We start from the raw sequence: 22,872 nt of genomic DNA on the forward strand, positions 1-22,872 counted from the left end.
CACCAGAAACTTAATAAATAATCTAGCCGCAGTAGTCTAGGAGTTTGGTTTCTTCTTTGCATCTTTTGTTTCTGGTTTGTCCCTGGTTTTCAAGGTGAAGAATCTGCTACCAAGTCAAACTTAAGCTGTTGGTGGGCTTGGTGGCCTTGTCTACTAGTTGTGCTTTGTGCTTTCGCAGTCTTCTCGCGACAGATAGCTTTCCTTCCAGCTATCCGTGACCGGGCTACTGATCCAGGATGTTTCTCTGGATATGGACGTCGGTTCTACTCCTTTGCCCTGCACTTGGACAGACTGTCCTTGACTTTGTTAATCCCCTGATAGGGACAACAAATGGAGGACATGTCTTTCCTGGCGCTACGTTGCCTTTTGGCATGGCAAAAGCAGTTGCTGATGTTGACCAAGAGAATCAGGGTATGATTGATCAAGACTTGTCTTGCCAGATTTATCCCAAAGCTGACTATTTAAACAGGAGGGTTCTCTTTTGGCGACAATAAAAGTAGGTGTTGGCTGTGTTGTTCAACCAAGCTCCATAGTCCTGGCTGACAATTTCATCTACAAGTCACCGGGTTTAGTCATTTGCACGACTCTGGAACCGGAGGAGTAAGTCAATACATGCGCCATTACATACACTATATAACTGCAGGTGGGCTATGCAAGACGAATCCGTTGTTAATAGTATTGGCACAGAGCTCTGGTCTCGGCAACTTTCCACTGTTTGCTCAAACGGGCTGTGCAGGGGATGACCTCAACCGGTGCCTGTTTCCAAAGGCCCTGCGAGCCACAAAGGGAATCAGGTCAACTATACAGGCCAGCCCTGGGTACTTTGCAGTTTCTCTCAACACCTCTGTCCATGCAGAGATGACAGTCACCAACCACACGGCGCTCTACCGCTTCTCATTCCCGACAAATACTGGACTCCCTTACCACCCTCTGATCCATGCAGACCTCACCGATCTGTCCGACTCCAGGAGCAACGGAACCATGTCGGTCGACCCAACCACGGGAAGGTTGACCGGTAGCGGGACATTTCGTCCCTCGTTCGGCATCGGCTCTTACACTATGCACTTTTGTGCAGATTTCAAGGGAGCAAGTATCCGCAACACCGGCGTTTGGGTCAACAACCGAGCTGGGCCTGATCCAAAAACTGTGAGGGTGTACGACGACGGCCAGAGCCCACCGATGCCTGCCGGTGCCTGGGTGCAGTTTGAGGAACCTGCAAACAACCAGATCTTAGCCCGCGTGGGAGTGTCGGCCATCAGTGCAGAACAGGCTTGTAAGAGCGCCGAGCGGGAAATTCCAGGATTCGACTTTGACGGCACGCATAACGCCGCAAGGGAGATTTGGGATCGGAAACTAGATGCGATCAAGGTCGACTCTGCGGGTATGAACAAGTCTATCATGACGACGTTCTGGTCCGGGGCTTATCGTGGTCTGATTTCGCCGCAAGATTATACTGGTACAGTTATTCCTGTGTATGGCGTTTACGGTTGTGCCTGTCTGTTTTACTGACGACGTATTCCAAAGGAGAAAATCCTCTTTGGGATAGCTCGGAGCCTTGTACGTTTCACCCCTGGTTTATTCCTGCATCCTCTTGAAGTTCTGCGACCCTAATTTTTGTCCGAGAAATTACAAGACTACGAGTCTTTCTACTGTATCTGGGATTCGTTCCGTATCGTTCATCCATACATCACCTTGATTGATCCCCACAGCCAAACGCTCATGGTCAGGACACTCCTCGACATCTACCGCCATGAGGGATACCTCCCGGACTGCCGTATGAGCTTCTGCAAAGGCCTTACTCAAGGTGGCAGCAATGCGGATGTTGTTATAGCGGACGCGTATTTGAAGAGGGCGGGCCTCGGAGAAAAGATTGATTGGAATGTAGCATACGAAGCAGTGGTCAAAGACGCCGAAGGTTAGTGTACACTACTTATTGCATGATTATGATTCTTGACTAACAAGCACATGCTCTCCGCCAGTTCAACCACCCATTTGGACTGTCGAAGGACGTGGTGGTCTCCAGAGCTGGAAGACGCTCGGGTATATACCGGCGGACGACTTTGACCCCAGCAGCACCGGCCTTTTCACCCGCTCCATCTCACGGACTGTCGAGTATGCTTATAACGACTTTTGCATCGGCCTTATGGGAAAGAAGATTGGTGGCAAGGATGCCGATGCAGAAAAGTATTTCAAGCGAGCCGAGAATTGGGTCAACCTATTTGACGAGAACGCGGTCTCGATCCTCAACATGTCGAACGCCCTAATCGATACGGGTTTCAAGGGCTGGCTACAGCCCAAATATCTCAACGGCACCTTTGGGTGGCAGGACCCTAGCTTCTGCCAGCCCATCAATAGTTTCACGAGCTGCTATCTCAACCCCACCGGTCATGAGACGTACGAAGGGGGTAGCTGGCTGTATACCTTTTACGCCCCTCAAGACATGGCACGCCTCATTTCGAAGCTGGGAGGTCCGCAGGGGTTCGTGGATCGACTGACCTATCTCCACACCACGCCGGGTCTGCTGTACATGGGTGACGAGCAGGCATTTCTGCTGATTTATCTGTTTCACTACGCGGGGCGGCCGGGTTTGTCGGCCAAATATGCGCACCTTTACATTCCGTCGCAGTTCAACGACGCCATCGCGGGCATCCCGGGCAATGACGACAGTGGCGCCATGGGGAGCTTTAGCACAATGGCCATGATGGGCTTGTATCCCGTGGCCGGGCAGGACGTCTACCTGATTACTCCGCCGTTTTTCCGGGAGGTCAATGTCACGAATGCAATCAGCGGCAAGACTGCGACGGTCAGGAATATGAATTTCGACGCCCAGTACACCAACATCTACATTCAGAGCGCTACGCTGGATGGGAAACAGTACACGAAGAACTGGATCACGCATGATTTTTGGGTCAAGGGGGGGGTTCTGGAATTGACTCTGGGTCCTCACGAAAGCACTAGCTGGGGAACAGCGGACGTGGATCTGCCACCAAGTCTTTCGACTGGCGGGTTTGTGTAGAAATGGAGCAGCATGGCAAAGCATAGCTAGGTAGCAAGTGTAGGTAGTATAGCTTACATAGTACAGGTAGCTTTGCATAACCTGCGCACGGTAGCTTGGGTAGGTATTCTGTACGTAATGATGCAAGCTTTAGGCCCTAATATCTTAGTCTACCAACTCGGCTCCATCGCCACTTGGCACACCAAGGGTCGCCGCCTTTGCAGTTAGACAGCTCACCGTCTGCAGGGGACAAAACTCGGCTTAGGCTTAATACCACTACAACTCTTGCTACGCGTATAATCAAGCTCTTGTGGCTTGTCTGGGCATGTTGGCAGTGATGAGGCGGAGATCCGGATTCACCACGACAGCCCAACAGTAAGCTTGGCATGTCTAAAATGATAGGGAGCTGCAAGAATAGCAATGAACAGAGGCGGGGGGCGTTTGTTCTCTTTTTTTCCACATAGTCGCGATTGTACATAAGACAAAAAGCGGTGTTGATACTCCATTGTGACGGCAAGCTATATAAAATGTCGTCAGATCTGCTGACTGTCTAGAGTTAGCTTCGGCTAGAGTTTTACAGTATTGGACCCTGGGATACTGTCACTCTAGTTTGCAGCTAGCGGAATTAGAAATCTATTACTGTTTGTTGTCTCAACAACGGTCTGGACTTGTATATCACAGCGTCTCTGCACTGAACTTTTTCGCCCTTTCTCTTTCTTTTCGTTATTGTTTAGTTTCAATGTTGAATAGTGATCCCGCTTGGATCTAGGGATAGAACCCTGAAATAAAGATATCATTTATTAAGGCTTCCGATGTCCCGGGGGCTGGAAGTTACCCCCAAACTCTAGAAATAGTTGGGAACTAAAATAAAAAGGTCGGCTAGATCCTAGGATAGCGCCGCCGGCACGGATAGCGCACCAGCCCTGAGGGCGTAAGGCTAGACTCCGCTCTATAATTCCCGACGGAGCAAAAGCCCCTTAACCGGAGAAAAAAAATCGATGTGAGTCGGGAAGGGACTTACTTTGTCGGAAGACGAAGGGTCTCTCCAAGGGTGGGTGCCGCAGCATGTCTTTTTGCTTGTTTCTATGGCCTACCACCCCCCTCTCCAGCTGCGCTGGCTCTTGCTCTAAGAAATCCCGGACTGTAATGCGTGTGACGAAATAAAATGAATTAACTGGTCTGGGAGGCAAAGTTGGGACAAAAAAGTCCGGTCATTTGTGGCCCTGGACCATGGCTAGCTTTTTTTTTTCGTCCTGTGCGAAGCAGTGCGCTGGAGTTGCCGTTAGCAGCATTCCAGATGATACTTCTCGACCTTTGATGACATGGCTATTCTAGTACCTAGTTTAACTCAGGTAAGGTATGTAGCCGTAGACATTGTTTTTCGTGGTTTACAAATACGTAACTGTCGCCGCACCTGTTTCGCTGCTTCTCCTTGGATCCTCCATCATCAAGCTTCAACGATCTCGCAATTTCTACAGCACCTTTTTACCTTCTGTAACTCCAATTTTAAATACCGCCCTCACAGAAAAACAGGCATAGCCCAACATGGTCGCCCTCAAACCGCTAATCCTCCTGGGACTTGTCGCAAATGCGGCTGCTGCAGGCCATGGCGTACAGCATGCTGATGCTATGCATGCCAGGCAAGACTATGGCAATGGTAGCAAGGGCAAAGGAGAAGGCTCAAAGTGCGGCAAGCTGAACTTTGTCTTTACGTACGTACTGCACAGTACTCGCATGACAATGACCCCCCTGTCGTCCCTTGTTTCCTTTTGGCTGCCTATCAAAACAAATGCATGCTGACTGACATTTACAACGGCACAGCGGCATACCATGGAACCACCCAGCAATCAAGGCGTCGGGTCGTGATCCAGCCATGGTTGAGGCTGCCATCAAGTATGATATTCAGACTATTGTGCAAGCTGGCTATAACATCAAGGGTAAGTATCGACACTTTATCGTCTAGCCATGCATGTATAATAATGATACACTTGCTAATTGAAGGTTTTGTCCGCGACAGCCATCCTTGTGGGCCCCGAGGACCCCATCAGCGACATTGCAGAAGAGCTGGACAACGTCCCCGGCGTCAAGGACTGGACAGCGACGGGAGTGGGCTACGGCCTGCGCGGGTCCAACGCGACGACGCTGACGCTCAGGTTCACTGACGTGATCGAGCTCTTTCGGGAAAAGCAGCCCGAAGCCCCCATCCTGTTCAACTACTCGCCCGTCACCAGCCTGTGGGCCATTCAGCAAAAGTTTCCCTTACCGGCCGGAACCAACTGCTCGGCCGAGGGCAAACCGGGCAAGGACTATGGCATTGCCATCCACTGCAGTGCGTGCAAGTCGACGAACTAGAACTAGGGCTAGGCAAAGAATGGGGGAAAAGGGGGAGGAAAAGCAGAGGCAGGGCGGCCTTTTGTGTTCAGTACCGTACATTATTTGATTGTGGTGTGGTGGTGGTAAAAGGGGAGGTAGATGTTTCAGCCAGGTGATAGAGGCTGCCAAGGCTGCATATGGTGTGTGTGGCAAGTGTTATCATTTGAGATATTATTAATGTGTGTGTGTGGATGGAATGGAAGTTAAGCTTGCAAGGCTTGGTCTTTTTTTCTCTGTTCTATTTCTATACCAGCGCTGGTATTACAATCAATTTCTTTTCTCTTCGCCCCTTCGGATCCATGATTTACCACCCAATCAAGCATCGATGCGAAAACTGGCGCCTGAAAATCTCGCCTTGCCGAGGACCCGAAGTCCAGGCATCCAATCGATCAGTTTCCAGCGTTGCATTTTCTCCATTTGCTGTCAGCAGTGGGCCGGCACAAAAAAAAAATGAGACGCAAAATCTCTTGCAAACCCTGGTCTCCATGGGTTTCCATTCTGGCCTCGACTGTCGAGTGCAGTGAAAAGAGAGGGGGCCCAATGCCAAGTCGCATAGTGGACATCTCATTTACATGGCCTTACCAATCCGAGAAAGGGAACGGAGTATTTCCTATGGAGGAGTTCCTCGGGACGGCCCCGTCCTTTTTTAGGTGCCCGCGGCTTCCTGCATCTTGATCTCTTGGGGATTTGCTTCTTCGCTTCTTTTCAAGCCCGTTGTCAACCTAGGCGGATCCAACGGGAGCCTGCATTTTTTATATTCTTTTTTTTTTTTTTGTTTTGTTTTTTTTGGTTAGTGGTGACGTGACAGGTCGACGACAGCAACACCCAACATGGCCGTCCTGGCCGTCCTCATTCTCGCCCTTGGCTTCTTCTGTCGCCTTAGCGTACAGCAAATAGACACAACGTACACGCAGGGCAAGAACGGCGTCTTTTGGATATATCCGACCGAGAGCCAGACCTTTAACACCCTCGATGTCGTCAACGTGTCGTGGCGAGCACCGTTCAAGAATCCCAAGCTCTTTACGTTTTGCATAGAAAAAGAGGTCGTTTCACAACGTAGGCTCTTTCCCCTCGCTCACTCTCTCGGCGTCTTGGGTTACCTTTTTGTTTCGTTTCAAACCGAAAATTGGTAGAAAAGAACATGCGCTGAATACTATACATTTGTATTGAAACACAGAGAAGGCGACGAATGCAAACGACCCCGGCGACGGCTGGCTCCTGGTGAAGCTCGACTTTACTGCGCCCGAGGCCTGCTGGTTCAACCTGCGACCGGGCGACGATGCCGACGGCGGCGCCAACAGCCCGCGCTTTGGCATCAGGGACAACCCGAGGCCGCAGCTGACCACGATCGGAATCACACCTACTCCCGAGCCGACCAGCAGCGTTCCGTCCACCACTCCTGCGTCGACCCTCTCGACGGTGACGACGACGAGCGCGGCACCCGACTCCACCACGACGAACGCCACCCCCGCAGGAGGCACTTCCCAAGACGCCTCTGGGAACGCAACCAACAACAACGGCGGCGGCAGCTCGGACGGCCTGTCGGTGGGCGCCAAGGCGGGCATCGGCATCGGCGCGGCCATCGGCGCCATCGCGCTGCTCGTCGCGGTCTTCTTCCTGGGCCGGCGGTCATCACGACGCGATTCCGATGCGGCCGCAAGCCCGTCCACGCAGCCGAGCGAACTCCACAACAACACCCCGTCGGTGGCTCAGGCGCAACCGGCGGCGGGTTACGGGGACGGCTGGACGCCGACCTACGAGGCCGAGTCCAAGACGCCAGTGACCTCTGCCGGGTACTACAACCCCCAGTTGTCGGCGGGGAATACGTACCAAGGCTCGCCCACGACGGCGACGTCGGAGCTCGGGACAATCCACAATGCGGCGGAGCTGGCGGGTCATGATCGGGCGGTCGAGTTGTCGCAGAACACGTCGCCGAATCGGGATGTTGAGAACCAAAAATTTATTCCTTGATATGATTTGAGACAAGATTTTTTTACCTTTCTTTTTAGCCCTTTATGTATACGAAGTCTTGAATATTTTCTGTCTGTATAATATTTTCATATCTTCATATTTCGGCCTCGATCGTGATCGTAGTGACTGGCTTGGGTTTTAACTAGATTAGAACTAGCTTGCGTGAATACCCTGGCTAGCTTGCACGGGAGGCTGCGTGGCAAGCAAGGAAGACCCAGGCTGTTGTTCGTTGTGGGCCCCCTTGGACAACGCTACTGTGCAGGGGGAAATCCAGGGATTGTTCGAGATTTGTGCCTGGTAGCCGGACACCAACTTCTACCTGTAACGGTCTGTATGAACAATCTTTCACATCCGACAACAGATTCGAAGATTTAACACAAAGCAATTTTATTTAAAGCTTGTTCAAGCTTCTCTGTATAATTCGGGCGGAAAATAAAAAAAACATAACGAAAACAAAAGTAATACAGCTAATAGCAAATCATACAAGAAAATGCAGCGCAAACAAAATTGCAGTTTCCAACATCCAGACCACAAAAGAAAGACAGCTTTTGTTCAAGCTCAGACATGAGGACCGTTTGCATCATCCCTCCAAACTCCTGTAAACAGCCAACCATATCCACCCCCCCAATCTTGGAGCGAGCACGCTCAATCTCCTCTCACATCAATCAAATCGTCTTGATACTGGTGGTGTCAACCCCGACAGTCCAGTACTCACACTAATGGCTTAGCTGGAAAGAAAGAAGAAAAAACCCCCCCATTTAGCGGGTACACTCATCCTGGACATCACCGTTGATCAGCTGGGGGCAGATCTTGCTCCAGCCCCAGTGGGTCTTGCCATTGTCGAACTTGAAGTTCTCGTTGGTCAGGGCGACCGTGTACAGGATGCACTTCTTGGTATTGGCGTCGTGGGAGGCACCCTTGCAGGCGTCTATGGCGGCGCAGCGAGCGTGGCACTCAAAGGTAGTGTAGACGCCATCCTCGATGGTGTCGAGCTTGGAGTCGGCGAGGGTGGGCGACGGGTTACCCCTGGCCTGCTTGCCGCAGAAGACCTCGAGAACGGTGGGCGAGGCGGCTGGCACGGTCACGGTGGTGGTGGAGACGAAGGTGGTGGTGGTGGCCTCGTAGGTGGTGGTCGGCGAGGTGATGGTGGTGGTGTCGACGGTGCGGGTGTTGATGGAGGTGGAGAACTCGGTCGTCGTCGCGCTGGCCGTGCTGGTCTCGGTGACGGTGTCGGTGTGGTAGTGGGTCTGGGTGCTGGTGACGAAGTCGGTGGCCACGTAGGTGGTGTAGTCGGTCGTGGAGTAGATGTAAGTGGACGAGTGGACGTCGGTGGAGGTGAGGACCCGGGTGGTGGAAACGACGCTGAGGGTCGAGGCCGTGCTGACGGTGGTGGTGGAGGTGATGGTGGTGGTCGCCGGCTCGGTCTTGGTGGTGATAATCGGGGTGACAGTGACGGTGGCGACGTAGCTGGTGCTGGTGGAGACCGGGGCGGTCATGATGCAGGAACAGGCGCTGGCCATCCGGGAAGTCCCAGTGCACTTGGCGACGACATTGTCACTGAAGGTCTTGGGGGCCTGGCGGCGCATCACCACGGTGACCAAGGTGGAGGTCGAGGTAGCCTCCTCGGTGCTGATGGCCTCAATGGTAGAGGTGTGAGTCGGGGCCCAGTCGGTGATGTACACTGTTTCCGTGACATCTTTGTTCTCGACCCTGATTGTTTGATTTTTGTTAGCTTGATACTGTAACAGGATTTTAGGAAAGTTGTTGGAGGGGATCAAGAGATGGTGAATGCAACAACTTACACAGTCGTAGTCTCGACGGCCGTCTCCGTAGTCACCGTGTGCTCCTTCTCGATGGTCGGCAGAAGTGTCGACGCAGTGGTGGATGCAGTGAAGGTGGTAGTGATGGTGGAAGTGGCATGCTCAGTGGTAGTACCAGTAACAGTCACTCTGGTGCTCTCGTAAAGATCCGTAGTATCAGTGGTGTACGAGGTCTCGGTGACTGTGGCTTGGACAGTTGAAGTCACGTCGGGCAAGGTCGTGATCTTGGTGGCCGTTTCGTAGACAGTCAAAGTGCTCGAGACGGTTGTGGTCGTGCGCAAGATGTCGCTGCAAAAGGCACTAGCCTCTGACAACTTGCCTTGTTTGTTGACGGCGTTGGCGCAGTTGTCAGCATTGCACTTGGAAATGACCGGGTCTGCCGAGGCCAGACCGGCGAGAGCGAGAAGGGCGGAGAAGATGGAGGTTTTCATGTTGGGCAGTTGTAATTAGTCAAAAGGTGGAATGAGTGAATATACTGAACGAGTGAAAAAAAGCGAGTGTTCTGATGGACGCTAAACGAATGTGTCCCAGGAAGGCTTTGTTTGTCTTTTGGGTTAGGGATCTCTCGAGTGATGAGCGGATGAGGAGAATAAGGATTTGTACAACTGATCGAGGGTCCAACAATCCATTATATACATATTTCATTTGACTACTTTGATGCCTCATGTTGCCCATTTGAAAGTAGCTATTTTTGCCACGTGCAATTACCCATCTTACGATGCCTGGATATCAAATGTTCCTGCATCAGCCACGGCCAGCTCCGTCTAGGTAGGCCTCATCAGCTGAAATTCGCTAAAATGCTGCAAGGGAGAACAAGATGCAGTATATCGTGACCCTTGAACATAGGTCTGGACCTTTGCGAGCTCATCAGAAATTCATCTTTGCCAGGGGTAAAACTGAAGCCCTGCAAGCCCTGCTACCTCGAGGCGTTCAGCTCGACCGGGAGTATGCGATGTTTTTAGTAGCATGCAAGGGAAAGGTCCGAGGCGCCACGATCACTCCGAGTCTATTAACAAGCACAATTAAGACAAGGGTAGTCGGTCTAGACTAAACAAACCTGTGCTCAAAAATAACCACATCTCAGCCTTAACCTCAACAGCAGCTTGCCGTTGTTCATTTTGTTTCTTTGTTATTGAAATATCACCCTCTCTTTTTTTTTTGCAACAGTCTTCTCCCTTCAAAAAACCCCCCGTATCCGCGCCACCCAAGCTGGTGCCAAGAAACGGTAAGAATCAATGCTGCATCATCAGCCTCAACCTCGACCACGCTATTGATGAAACCTCTTCTACCATCCAATGCTGAAAGACATCAATTTTACGCTGCTGGAATATTGCTTATCCTGGTTCGCCTGTGTGCATGCATGCATGCCCTTATCAAACATGTTCAACGAGTCTTGGTAAGGAGGCTTTCATCAACGCCACAAAAAATACCCGGACACATTGGCCAATCATCGCTACGCATTACTCCCACAGGGGGTAGTAATTGTAATTCTCATGCGCATCTCCCGCTTCATTCTCTCCGCCGCCCTCCTCGTAGTCTTCATCCTCTTCCTCATCCTCTTCGTCCTCCTCTTCCTCTTCATCTTCGTCCTCATCCTCATCTTCATCTTCATCGCTCCCAATAATCTCCCCCTCCTCAACCTCTCCCGCAGGATCCCCCTTTGCCCTTGTCCCTTTCAAGTTCACGAGCCACTTCTCGACCAAAGTCCTCTGCCACTTGATCAGCCCCTTTACCCTCCCGTTCCTGATCAGATTCCACCTCGACCCACCACCCGCCGCCACATATTCATCCCGAGTCGCCGTAAGAGCCCTGCGCTCCCAAGCCCGAATCGGCATCGCCCCGCCCGGCGCCAGATCCGCCATTGTATCGTCCCACTCCGCATCTGCTTCCTCCAGCTCTCTCTCGTTCCGCACGCAGTCGGGGCAGTCTCCGTCCCCGTCTCGTCGGATCCACCTCGGGGCCATCGTGCCCGTCCACTCGATCGTCGTGCAGATCGACGTCGTGCTCGGCGACCTCTCCCTTCCCCGCCGCTGCCGCCTGGGCCTGATGTGGGTTTCGTCCATGATGAAGTCGTCAAACGCCATGAGGTGTTGGTGATTATCGATGCCAAGGGCGTTCACTGGTGAACTCGTCGGGTACGAGAATAACAGCTGGTCCATGGTCGGCCGGTCGCGCGTGTACGCATCCCAACGCTTCTGCCGGTGCACGCTGCACTCGACGCTGCGCAGCGCCGGGCGCGATAGGTACTTGAGGCGCTCCTCCATCGGCACGTGGGAGAGGTTGAGCGTGTGGCCGCACGATCTGGCGCCGATGGGGAAGATGATGAACATGTGATATTGGCACATTCTTTTTGTTGAGAAATAGCGAAAACGGGGAGGAGGGATAGCTGGTTGTTTGTGCGTTATGTGGGCATTTTTGTTCGAATTCTGCACCGGCTAGAGGTTCTTGTTATGGGACTGTTTTGAGATGTAAAGATGAAAGGAAATATGATATCAATGAAAATTAGGCCGATGATGTTGCCTGACGCAGAGACGCTCGTTTGTTTGCTCGATGTTCTGTCTTGCCAACCGTCAGATTGACTGGAGAATCGTCACTGTTGACTGCGCATGCCCCGTTTTGACTTTGTTCGAATCCATTTCAGGAAGTCCCAAAGAAGCAGGAGTGAGCAGAATGTGAAATTCCGGTGAAATTTTACAGCCCAGTCAAGCCAGCAGGCACAATCTATAGAGTTGAGGCCACCTCCAAAAACAACATGTCTGGCAGTTGCAAACCTGGTCAAAGGTCCAATCGCATACTTTTTCGCTGCGTCTTCCGACATCTTTTGGCCCAAAGTTTTCACGTCTGGTACCTTTCAGGACCGACAAAATCTCACATCATCGTGGTCCTTTCGAGAGATCATCTTGTAGTCAACATTAGTCAACTATCAATATCACCGCTGAATAAACGTTCAAACTCGGAGTACAATAGATATCTCAATCGAATGTCATCCCTATTGTAGTCTGAACCGCTTCAAGCTCCTTTTTAACCTGGGAGGCTGTAACTTTATCTGGAGGCCCAGACACAAAGAAAAGATGTGCGTTTAAATAAGTCAGGTAATGCATCTTGCACTGCTTCTCACTCCATATGTGCTCCCACCGCACCATCTGCTCCGCCGTCAACACCACCCCGCTGGTTTGAACTTCCACGGTCCTCCACCAGTCTTGGATGGGCTCATGAAACGTGGGTTGCCGACCAAGCACGGAAAGCAAGAACGGCGCCAGCGCGGAGCTGACATCGACACTGAGGCGATCCCACGGTGCGTCGGGCGTGCTGACCGTGTCCGAGTACCCTTCGCAACCTTGAAGGTAGTGTATTTTATTCATCCACACGTCCCTGCACAGCCGTCTCAGACGGATCGCGAGGTTGATTTTGGCCTCGCGGGTAAAGCAGATGATGTGGTGGAAGCGGTGCAAATCCTCATCCTTGACGAACTTGGATTCGCGGTTTGATATGCGAAGGCGTATGGCCGCCACTTCATCCTTAGGAACAATGTTGAAAGTGCCGGAGCAAAGATAGTTGTCACGAGCTGCCGCGGTCATGATGGCAGCACTGGGTTCTGTATCCACTTGATCTGATATCGGTTGATACGATGCGGACTCTACGCGCCTGAACAGCCATCGCTTGTGGGACCTCATTGTCATCTTGCGGATGACTTCCAAGTAGTACTGCGCTGCTATTGATCGTGCTGTTGGAAAGGTTAGCGTTTGCAACCTGGTTCGCCTGGATTAGCATCTGAAATGTACACCTACCTCCATTTGCAGAGTCAACGACTAGTATCCATTTGTTTTCGGTATGGTTTTGATTGGCAGACCGGCTTGATAGTTCTGGGGCTGGGGCCGCAGCTTTAAAAGACGAATCGAAACCCAGCAGCGGAGACGTCTGTGGTTGCACGTTCTGGAAACGTGCGTGATTCTCCGGGTGCTGCTGACTTTGCCTTTCCACGGCGGATGGCTTGTTTTGCGGCTGATTCTGTTGGAGATCCCGTAGTTCATGCTGCTGATCATGGTGCCGAACGTCACGAAGAAACTTATCAAGACGCACACTGTTTACATGATTATCAACGCCTGCGTGAGACAGAACCTCTAGAAGAGTTTTTTTCGCCTGAGATTCTGGGTCATATGCGGCGGCTAGAATAGTCTGGTCGTCCGCCCTGGCCCAGACATCAACCCTTTGACTGTGGGCTTCTGCCAGCGGCGCAACCCTCCGCGTTTTAGGCGGCAAAGGAAATTCTCGTGTCTTTGGCAGCGGCGCGACCCTGGGCTCTGTGATTCTGTGCGTTCTTGGCAGCGGTACATTTCGCTGTGGTGTTGGTGTTTCTGCTGCGGGTGTTACCGTTTTGGGTATTGGTGCAGCCGTCTGGGCCACTCCATGAAATTGCCAGAAGATCATGTAGTTTGCGATTCGAGCTTGGCTTTTGTCTAATTCTTTTACAACGTCGACGAGACTACGCTGTCTGAACAATGCCCAAAAAACCCAGCTAGCCCACTCATGCCGAGGGATGCTTTCTCGCTCTCGGATCAATCTTTCGGCTTCGTTCAGATAACCGTGGATATCGTCGAGTTCTTCTTGGATAGACTCCCTAAAAGTTGGCGGCCCAGTCAGTATTGGCTTTTTTTTTTTTTTATTTTTAACATGAAGTGGATTTTGTAGAATTGCACATGCATTGCTTCCTCACTGATCCCTGAATTGCGGCTGTAAAACCTTTGCTCAAGCTTCTGTACTGTCTTTTGACATCTTGCCGTTGCCTTTGCGGCCTTTCTCAGCTCGGCTGGTGCCCCATGCAGGGTGTGGAACAAATGACAGACAATCTCAAGGCCAGCAAGCACGTCTCCGACACTAGCCATAATGATTTATTCGTAAATAAGATCTTTAAAACTGTTCCAGCTTTTTTTTTTTTCTTTGCAAAGCAATACTCAGGACTGATCAGAATATAATATACCAAAGTTGGCTGGTATTGAGGCGCTGTGTGAATTGGGCATTCCTTTTGCGTTGACATTCAGAAATAGGGTCCCTAAATATATAATAGTATAAATGTGACTGGCTTAGTGACAACCCCACTTGCGGCTCATGCTGCACAACATGATGAAATCAATACAGAACTTGTGGCTGAGCTTTTCGCTTTGCAATACTCCGCCATCACTAGGCGCATGGAAAGGACATATAATGCCAAACCTGAAGACTCTCCCATTGGACGACCATGCAGAGCGAGAACTGAAGTAAGCCCATTTTAGCAGACGTGGGGGTGTCATGCATGAGTATTGCCCTCGATTATTCGCTAGAGATATCTTCGCAGGCACGCTCTGTCTGACGATACTGTGGAGGGTTCAAAGAGGAAAAGGAAAGTGGTTTATGACGTCCAAAAGGACACCCTCGAGTCTGTTATGCGACTGTGAAGCCGTTTGAGCATATTGATGGAGGGTTACATGAGTGGACGTTGCCCCTATTATGCTGTCGTGACTGTTATGATCAATCATTTGTTGCCCATGTAGTGGAAAAAGTCGCTTTCGCCTTATTTCGTCATGTGGGGGTTCTCCTCTCTATGGTATATATGAGACAACTGCCCTTGTTCCCATTAAGTCCCGCAGTGTAGATTTGGATTGAGTTACCTCATGCTAGAGATTGGCAGATCAGGGCTGCTTTACTAGTTCTAGAACAAGACCAGTGTCAATCCAGATTTTAGGTGTGAGAGGCCAAGACCTCTATTGAACTGCTCAAGCCAAATGTGGGTGACTCCTATGTTGCACATCTGCTGCGTTTTTTTGAAGATGTTCACAGTAGTTTTGATCAAGCTTCCTATATTGTGAAGGTACAACTGATCTAATAACGGAAAAGCGTAAAGCAACATAGACAACCGGCCTTAACATGCAGTAATGTATAATCTGCAAACACAAGATCTAGATATCTAACGCAGGTAACGCCAAACACCAACGCCAGTCCCCCAATTTATCCAAGAGGTGAAAAAAAAGTCAAAATCACCACCCAAACTTCTCAACAGCAACCCTCACGTTAGCACCACGCCCAATCGCATCTGCGCAAGCATTCCTGACCTCGCGGTTCATACTATCCGGCCCCGACACAACCACTCCAGCCATGCCGTCCTCGCCCTCGTCGTTATCGATCCACGTCCTCACAATCCCCACCGTGTCCGGCCGGCCGGCTTCTTCAGTCGGCTGCGGGATCACCAGCTCCAACCCAGCATCGACAAGCTCAGCCAGCCGCTCGGCGGGGATCCAGTCGGCATGCGATCGAGACCGCGTCACCCACAAGAGGCGGACACGTTGTTTTCTGGGCGAGTCGGAGAGCAGCGCGGCGGCGAGCGGGTACACGACCGCAATGCCCGACCCGCCGGCCACTAAAACGGCCGTGTCGCAGGCGCGTAGCATGTCGAGGGCATGTGAGGAGCCGTATGGGCCGTCGAGGCGGGCGGACAGGCGAACCGGAGTGGAAGGGTGTGGGACAAGGGATGATGATTCCTGGCGTTCCTGGACGTGTCGAAGTAGATCCCTGGTGAAGCCGGCGTGCGTGCGGATGAGGAGGTTCAACCAGGCGTGTTGTCCCGGCTGGTGGCCTGGCGCTGCGGACGCGATAGTGAATGGGTGCGCTTGTAAGGTGTGCGAGCGACCCAGTGAGGGTATTGTAAGGAAGACGTGGTCGGTTGGGAGCCAGCCTGCGGTGATGCACTTGGGAAGACAAGAACCAAGAAAGCGAACGGATGACGTCGATGTTATTGTCCAATCGGCTGAGAGCATCATGGTCTGGCCATCTTCGAGAACCACAACGTCTGCGTCGACTGTGGTGGATCTGAGACGCAATCTCCAGACCAGCCGGTCAAGTATAAATATGCCCCCAGCAATCAGTACATAGGGCTTTGCGGTCGGAAAGTGCAAGTAGAGAAACACCAGCCCGGCAAGCTGCAGCAGAATATGGCTGGCGAGAAACAGCTCGTAACACTTTTGCCTGACTGTCCCCAGCGACGTAAAGTACAAAAGTTGATAGGGTATAAAGGCTCCCAGGCCCCAATAGATCAAGGGGTGCGTAAAGTACTGCCATGCGGTGACAGGGTTCAACCACTCGGGTGCCAAGACAAACTGGAAAAGCAGCATGCCAACCACGTGAAACAAGGCCTCAAAGCACATCAATTCGCCGACACGGCGGTGAAAGATGTTGAGGGCCTCATATGAGCGACCGGTCAGGAGGCGGAGGGGTTGGTTCTTTGCCGACAGGAGATATAAAAGAGGTAGGTTGACAATGAAAATGAAACCGGCTCGATCGGCAGTCACAAAGAAGTAAGGACCCGATACGGGGCATCGATAAAAGTGGAAGAAGACGTTGATTCCGAGCCAGCACAACACAAACAGAGAGACCCCGTTGGCTGGAAGGGCGCGGTTTATGACTGGGATGGGACCGGGTTGATAGGCCAGCCATCCACGGAGTCGGTTCAAAATAGTCCTCAGTCCTGAATTCCTGAGCTTATTTCCACTCGAGCCGTTCGCCCTTGACCGGAGGAGGGGCAGGCGCTCAATGTCGACATTGTCATAATCGGGCTTGGGTAACACAGGTGGAGTGGCGGTGCCTTCGATAGTACTGCTTCCTGAAGAGATGTTTTCATCATTCCCATCGTTGACTGGACTTGATGGACGCGTTGTGGAACCAGAGGTTGTGGACGACGCCACTTTGGTCTGCTGAACCCGTTGTCTCCATTTCTGCCGATCAAGACGTGTTTGACGCCAGTGAGCAGCTGTAAATCCTAGAAGCAGGACGACAATTGCAATGTTGTAGCATGCTGTAATGACTCGTCCTTGGAGCAACTTTTTGATCAGGTCCAGGACGTAGGCGATGCTTTCCGGATCATTCGGGATGGCGGCTGTTGTCGAATTTTCGGCGCGGGGGTTAATGGTTGCTGCCCTCGCCGTAGCGCCTTGTCGACCTGAATCTAGCACTAAATCTAGCGCATGGCGCACCCAATCTGCACGTCCAGCCATCGTCCGTAACCTACAGCAGGCACCGAACCTAGGAGCATTAGGGAAGCAGCAGCGCAAGAGAGAAACAATAAAGTCGACCCGAAATCCACCATTAACTGCAGTGCAAATGGAATAATTAACAAGTGGTTGTTGGGTCGCACTTGAATTTTATCAGATTTCAAAAATGACGATCTGATAAGGATCGAGTCAGAATTGTACAATGCAGGCAACAGCCAGCAAAGCTGGCGTGGATGGACCCGATGACACCTCACGAGTCTCCCCCACGCGACCGACCAATTCCGCCATCGGACACAGGGATGCATGAAAGCCAGTACAGTGGATGAATGGCCTGTCGACCGCCTGACTGGCGCATTTCTCCTCCTCCTGACCAAAACCCCACATTTGAAAGCCGCCCAAACAATTGGTGACGGCATCCATCCAAAGCAACTAAGCCGTGTTTAGTTTTAGGCGCCAACGCCAGTTTGCAAATGTTCTCTAATTTGCTCAAAACATCATGCACAAGTTGCAGCATTGCCATCACCCGTCTATTTTCTACACAGATATCAATCAGTACTTGTCTCACCTGGTCGACAACTTGTCCAGAGCGAGTTTTCGATTGATGCTTGCACTGCGCCAAGGGCGGGCAGAGGTAAGGCGGGCTTGACTTTGACAGACAATCGACCCATGGCGGTTGACTGTTTTCCACCAACAGGCCGTTACTTTGACTTGGCGCGACAAAACCTCCTGCAAGACTACAGTATCCTGACGTTCATCTTACGGTACTCTTGACGTCTGTCTTTCCAACACCCCGCCGGTTCATTGACAGCAAACATCCAAGTGGGTACCTGCACCCGCATCCGGTCGCTTCCCGTACTGTATGTTACCTTTACCGTACAGCCAGGTGCCGACCGGCTATCGATCTTGAATTTCCTAGCCTGTCTGTTCACTGTCTTGCTTTGCCCTGGCAGCCCGCAGTCACTGAAGGAATTGCCAAAACCCATCACCACCCCCAAACGGCATGTCTCAACGCCAATTCTGGTGGCATTCAAACCACTACCCAGTTGGGCATCAGCTTTGAAAGGCCTTTCAAGCGCAATCTGCGGCAACCCGTCGATGATCTTTTTTTTTTTCTTTTTTTTTATTCCCTCTCCATTACATCACATCACAATCGCTATCAGCTTCTGCCACACAATGATCCTAGCGCTGGCATCTTCCGATTTCCCGCTGCCAAGGCCGTTTGTGTCTAACCCTCAGTTTAGAGTTGGGTGACACGCCGTCTTACGAGCGTTGGGCGTAAGTCCTGCTGCCAGCGGCGGCATTGCTCTTCCAGTCACTGGGCTTTGAAAAAAAGAAAAAGCAAAATGTTCATTGCTCAATTTCTTGCTTCTTCTACTTGCTGTCAATTCCCAGTTTCCAGGCGATGGGCACTAGCAATGAATCGTCACGTTGCACGTAATAGTATTCATGTCGGCTTTTCCCGCTTCTCCAAGGCTTCGTTGACCCTACTACGAAAATTCCCGGGTGGCGTTTTAAATGGTCGCCGAATACCGAACCCTAACCAGGATATATTCGGCCAGACTAGCAATTTTGTCGCCTCCCGTGGCCCCTGCTTGAATGCACCCATCTGATGGAGGGCCCGAACATAACGACAATCGATCGAGGCTTTCTCATTGACCTGCATCTGTAGTACAACAGTTTACCCAGCCCCTTACAGCATCACCTCCGCATGCTTACCTCAATGACAAATAGTCGTTGCCAGTCCTTTGCTTACCCATCACCGGTACGAGCCCATGACTGCCTCAAGCAGGTACCCAGAGCCCACAGCTTCGCCAGCTAGCACATTTTCGACTCCCACAGCTTATGCTTGTGGGACTCGCAGGTTGTGCAAACGCAAGCACGAGGGGATCAGAGGCGACAAGAGGGATCACATCATGCGGCGCCCAATCTACACTGCCAACCTCTGGGTTGTACACGCTGAACGGCCGTGAGGCAGGACGATAATAGAAACGTGGTCGGTGGTACGGCGTCTGCAGGCGACCGTCAAGTGATGGAGTGGATGCTGCCACAAGCAACAAAGGAATGAGCATATCCGAACCTCTTGATGTCTTTCTGATCGGGTTCCAATGCTGTTTGGTCGGTTTCTTGATAGAGTGAGAATATCACCTATATGTTGTGACGCCGGCAGACTGGTCTCGCGGCCTTAGCGACGAAGATCGACTGGGTGCTTTGGCGGATGCTATTGCTCACGTCAGTTCGAGACGATTTGAACAACCGAGCATGACTGTTCAGGAAGCCCTTGAAAGTCACGACGTGTAGCTCGTAAGGTGCTGTATACTACTTGGGTAAGGTTAGGAGGCCTAATCGAGTCATGAAGCCGAGTGAGAGCTTTGACCTGATTAATACCCGAGGTAGGTATCTCTATCATCCGGTCAAAGAGGCTAAGCGGCCAATTGTTGTTTTCAGACTGACCAGGCATTGCCCCTTGTGGCACTCAAGCCAGGAGATTGAGAGACAAGGCTCGCTCAATCGACATTAAATAAGGGTAGTTGTCATGGACATACTACAACGAATCAGCTCTTCTTATCATTGACCAGCCTACGAGATAGCTGAGCAGTGGGGTTATCGGAAACGAGCTCCACCAGCTTGATTGCGATTAGGTCGGGCCGTCTCGTTGGTGGTTTGATGGATCCAACGTGGGAGTAGTGGTGTTTGGCATTCAGCTACCCAAGGTATTCTAGGCCAGTATGGACGTGTCTGGCCATGGGAGAAGCAATGCTCGCCATTGTATCCTCCCGTTGACATGACTAGGTTCCTCGGTGTGGGTTGTGCATCTGCATGTGTTTCTTGATCCCCTAAAATGCTTTTTTTCCCGTTGAACCCCAAGTTTACCCATGTCTCGCTTGGCTTTCTTGGAGGGGGTGGTTTCTCGTCCTTTTGGAATCTTGGATATCGTGCATGTGGGGAAATGGCCGGTGATTTTTTCTCTTTTCAGCTCCACCCACTTGTTCTCGATTTCTCCAATAGTGTGACACTCCCTCCAAACAGAACTCTTCTGGCTTGCCTTATCTTCAGCCCTTGCTACATTTGGTTGCATCGGCGATATTTTTCTGCGGGGGGCGTGCCGAGGAATAAGACGACCCTTGGCATTTTGGGGGAAACGGCTCCAGATTTTTTTTAACTTTTTTTTTCTCGCCATGTCGGTTGTGCGCACAAAACCATGGATGGCCCCCTCTCACCTTGCCTCCATGCCCGCCCGTCCGAGTGGTAACCCATCTTTGTCTTTGGACATTGTCCTGGCGGTCGTTGTTGTTGCAAGTTACCTATACAAGTGAATAACTTGGGCTTCTCTTTCTTTAGGTCAAAAGTCAATGCCTGGCTGTTGATGCTAGTTTGCTCGCATCCTCATAGCCAGTCATCTGTTCTGGTTGTTGCGGGCCGTTCCTCGTCGGAGCTTCCCCTTTGGTCTGCACGTCAACTGCAAACTGCACCTCAGCAGCATCAGACGGCCAGCACATCTGACAAGTGTCGCGTAACTACGAACCTAGTCTTTTTGTCCTCTGCGACATTCCCGGAGCACCAGACTTATAATTAAGCCAGCAAACGTCAACCACCATGGGCTGGGTGCAGAAAATCGACCACGCCATCGGCAGATCCGTCGTTGGACGTTGGTTCCAGCTCGATGGCTCTGGCCACCACAAGGAGCGCAAGGGCTCCAACTTTTCAACAGAGATCCGCGCTGGGCTGGCAACCTTTTTTGCCATGTCGTAAGTATTGCCGCTTTTCTGGTTTCTGTTCGGGAAAAGCAACATGCAGCTGACGCGCCACCTGTCTTGCCCAGATATATCATCGCCGTCAACGCCAGCATCGTCTCTGACACGGGCGGCACGTGTACCTGCGACCGGTCGGCCGACCCTTCCTGCGTCTCGGGCGAGGCCTATGCCCTCTGCAAGAGCGAAATTCGACGTGATATGATCACCGCTACGGCTGCTATTTCGGCTCTAGGTAGCTTCTTTATGGGTCTCTTGGCTAACATGCCTGTTGGAATCGCGCCTGGCATGGGCATGAACGCGTAAGCACTCGCTTTTTTGACACGATTGCGTGCGTGCATACTTAATTCAGTCGCTAATGACACACAGTTATTTTGCTTACACCGTCGTCGGTGTCAACGGCACTGGCTTGGTTCCGTACCAGGTCGCCGTCACGGCCATCTTTGTCGAGGGCTTCATCTTCTTCGGTCTGGCCCTCCTGGGCATGCGCCAGTGGCTCGCACGTGCAATCCCTCGATCCATCAAGCTCGCCACCAGTGTCGGTATTGGTCTCTTCCTCACCCTAATCGGCCTGACTTACAGCCAGGGTATTGGCTTGATCGTCGGTGCCGTATCCACGCCACTCGAGCTGGCCGGCTGCGCGTCCGCGGATCGCATTGTACAAGACGGAGATGCGCTGGGATGTCCCGGTAGTCACAAGATGCGCAACCCGGCCATGTGGGTCGCCATCTTCTGCGGCGGCGTCTTCACCGTCATTCTCATGATGTACCGCGTCAAAGGAGCCATTATTGCTGGAATCCTGCTCGTTTCAATCATATCGTGGCCCCGCGGTACCGAGTTGACCTATTTCCCCTACACGGCCGTAGGCGACGACAGCTTCGACTTTTTCCGCCGCGTCGTCGACTTCCATCCCATCTCGCGCACCCTTGCCGTCCAAGAATGGAGCCTTGGAAGCTACGGCGGTCAATTCGGCCTCGCGCTCATCACGTTCCTCTACGTCGACATCCTCGACTGCACCGGAACCCTGTACGCCATGGCCAAGCATGCCGACCTCATGGACCCCGTGACGCAGGACTTTGAGGGATCTACCGTCGCATACATGGTCGACAGCATTGCCATCTCCATTGGCGCCCTTTTCGGCACTCCTCCGGTGACTGCCTTTGTCGAGTCTGGTGCTGGTATTTCCGAGGGAGGCAAGACGGGACTAACAGCCATGACAACCGGTTTTTGCTTCTTCATCAGCATCTTTTTCGCGCCGATCTTCGCCTCCATCCCAGCCTGGGCCACGGGCTGCGTTCTCATCCTGGTCGGGTCCATGATGGTCCGCAACGTGACCGAGATCAACTGGAACTACATGGGAGACGCGGTGCCGGCCTTTGTCACCATCGCCCTCATGCCCTTCACCTACTCCATCGCCGACGGTCTGATCGCCGGCATCTGCCTGTACATCCTCATCAACACGCTCGTCTGGGCCATCGAGAAGGCGTCGGGCGGAAGGCTGGTACCCCACAACAAGGAGTCCAAGGACCCCTGGACCTGGCGCATTCCTGGCGGAGTGGTGCCCCAGTGGATGGTTCGACTGTCGAGGGGCAAGAAGGACTTTTGGCGTGCCGACAGGACCGTCCAGGGTGAAGGCGCAAGCGATGGAGATGAGCCTCGCCCGGGGCCCGGTGCTGTGGCGCTGATTCGCGACGACGCTGACCACCCCATGGGCGAGAAGCGCGTGTCCAACGGCGACTCGCCCGAGAGGAGGGGTTCGTCGGATGTCGTGGCGACGGCGACTCCGCCGGTCGAGACGTCGGGTGACAAGAAATTGATGTGATGTATTTTTGGGGATGAATGTATATACGATTGTGTTTTGAGTATCAAAAACTTCAAGACTGTTTGGGATAGAATTAATTATCAGCACAAAAAGTTGAGGCAAAGCATGACGCACAAGTCAGACT

General features: G+C 52.1%; 8 protein-coding genes across 8 annotated transcripts; 4 read left to right on the forward strand and 4 right to left on the reverse strand.

The window, feature by feature from the left end:
- The first annotated feature begins 95 nt into the window (after positions 1-95).
- PgNI_07852 (uncharacterized protein) lies at positions 96-3,283 on the forward strand. Its single transcript, XM_031127857.1, has 7 exons — positions 96-411; positions 470-496; positions 560-600; positions 688-1,456; positions 1,525-1,557; positions 1,634-1,915; positions 1,980-3,283. Exons 1-7 carry the CDS (start codon positions 237-239, stop codon positions 3,014-3,016), a joined length of 2,364 nt encoding a protein of 787 aa, XP_030981342.1. The 5' UTR covers positions 96-236; the 3' UTR covers positions 3,017-3,283.
- A 1,257-nt stretch (positions 3,284-4,540) lies between these two features.
- Positions 4,541-5,347, forward strand: PgNI_07853 (uncharacterized protein; the record flags this gene model as incomplete). Its single annotated transcript, XM_031127858.1, has 3 exons — positions 4,541-4,707; positions 4,817-4,932; positions 5,013-5,347. 3 exons carry the CDS (start codon positions 4,541-4,543, stop codon positions 5,345-5,347), a joined length of 618 nt encoding a protein of 205 aa, XP_030981341.1.
- Positions 5,348-6,086: 739 nt separating this feature from the next.
- PgNI_07854 (uncharacterized protein) lies at positions 6,087-7,771 on the forward strand. Its single transcript, XM_031127859.1, has 2 exons — positions 6,087-6,424; positions 6,546-7,771. The coding sequence occupies exons 1-2, from the start codon at positions 6,199-6,201 to the stop codon at positions 7,337-7,339; spliced, it is 1,020 nt and encodes a 339-aa protein (XP_030981336.1). The 5' UTR covers positions 6,087-6,198; the 3' UTR covers positions 7,340-7,771.
- Positions 7,772-8,097: 326 nt separating this feature from the next.
- Positions 8,098-9,590, reverse strand: PgNI_07855 (uncharacterized protein; the record flags this gene model as incomplete). The annotated part of the gene is made up of 2 exons (XM_031127860.1): positions 8,098-9,049; positions 9,142-9,590. The coding sequence occupies 2 exons, from the start codon at positions 9,588-9,590 to the stop codon at positions 8,098-8,100; spliced, it is 1,401 nt and encodes a 466-aa protein (XP_030981335.1).
- A 1,029-nt stretch (positions 9,591-10,619) lies between these two features.
- PgNI_07856 (uncharacterized protein) lies at positions 10,620-11,504 on the reverse strand (the record flags this gene model as incomplete). Its single annotated transcript, XM_031127861.1, has 1 exon — positions 10,620-11,504. The coding sequence occupies one exon, from the start codon at positions 11,502-11,504 to the stop codon at positions 10,620-10,622; it is 885 nt and encodes a 294-aa protein (XP_030981338.1).
- Positions 11,505-12,131: 627 nt separating this feature from the next.
- PgNI_07857 (uncharacterized protein) lies at positions 12,132-13,587 on the reverse strand (the record flags this gene model as incomplete). The annotated part of the gene is made up of 2 exons (XM_031127862.1): positions 12,132-12,883; positions 12,948-13,587. The coding sequence occupies 2 exons, from the start codon at positions 13,585-13,587 to the stop codon at positions 12,132-12,134; spliced, it is 1,392 nt and encodes a 463-aa protein (XP_030981337.1).
- Positions 13,588-15,170: 1,583 nt separating this feature from the next.
- On the reverse strand, positions 15,171-17,180 carry PgNI_07858 (uncharacterized protein; the record flags this gene model as incomplete). The annotated part of the gene is made up of 1 exon (XM_031127863.1): positions 15,171-17,180. The coding sequence occupies one exon, from the start codon at positions 17,178-17,180 to the stop codon at positions 15,171-15,173; it is 2,010 nt and encodes a 669-aa protein (XP_030981344.1).
- A 1,718-nt stretch (positions 17,181-18,898) lies between these two features.
- PgNI_07859 (uncharacterized protein) lies at positions 18,899-22,858 on the forward strand. The gene is made up of 3 exons (XM_031127864.1): positions 18,899-20,923; positions 20,998-21,228; positions 21,296-22,858. Exons 1-3 carry the CDS (start codon positions 20,772-20,774, stop codon positions 22,746-22,748), a joined length of 1,836 nt encoding a protein of 611 aa, XP_030981343.1. The 5' UTR covers positions 18,899-20,771; the 3' UTR covers positions 22,749-22,858.
- The last annotated feature ends 14 nt before the right edge of the window (positions 22,859-22,872 follow it).

The sequence above is a fragment of the Pyricularia grisea genome (genome assembly GCF_004355905.1).
Source record: "Pyricularia grisea strain NI907 chromosome Unknown Pyricularia_grisea_NI907_Scaffold_4, whole genome shotgun sequence".
NCBI lineage: Eukaryota > Fungi > Ascomycota > Sordariomycetes > Magnaporthales > Pyriculariaceae > Pyricularia > Pyricularia grisea.

Excerpts from the sequence above, each read along its gene's own strand:
- PgNI_07852 (XM_031127857.1), top strand. The coding sequence starts at position 237 with ATGTTTCTCTGGATATGGACGTCGGTTCTACTCCTTTGCCCTGCACTT. Across the intron at positions 412-469 it reads TGTTGACCAAGAGAATCAGG|GAGGGTTCTCTTTTGGCGAC; the intron begins GTATGATTGATC and ends CTATTTAAACAG. Across the intron at positions 1,916-1,979 it reads AGTGGTCAAAGACGCCGAAG|TTCAACCACCCATTTGGACT; the intron begins GTTAGTGTACAC and ends GCTCTCCGCCAG.
- PgNI_07854 (XM_031127859.1), top strand. The coding sequence starts at position 6,199 with ATGGCCGTCCTGGCCGTCCTCATTCTCGCCCTTGGCTTCTTCTGTCGC. Across the intron at positions 6,425-6,545 it reads AAAAGAGGTCGTTTCACAAC|AGAAGGCGACGAATGCAAAC; the intron begins GTAGGCTCTTTC and ends ATTGAAACACAG.
- PgNI_07859 (XM_031127864.1), top strand. The coding sequence starts at position 20,772 with ATGGGCTGGGTGCAGAAAATCGACCACGCCATCGGCAGATCCGTCGTT. Across the intron at positions 20,924-20,997 it reads GCAACCTTTTTTGCCATGTC|ATATATCATCGCCGTCAACG; the intron begins GTAAGTATTGCC and ends TGTCTTGCCCAG. Across the intron at positions 21,229-21,295 it reads CCTGGCATGGGCATGAACGC|TTATTTTGCTTACACCGTCG; the intron begins GTAAGCACTCGC and ends AATGACACACAG.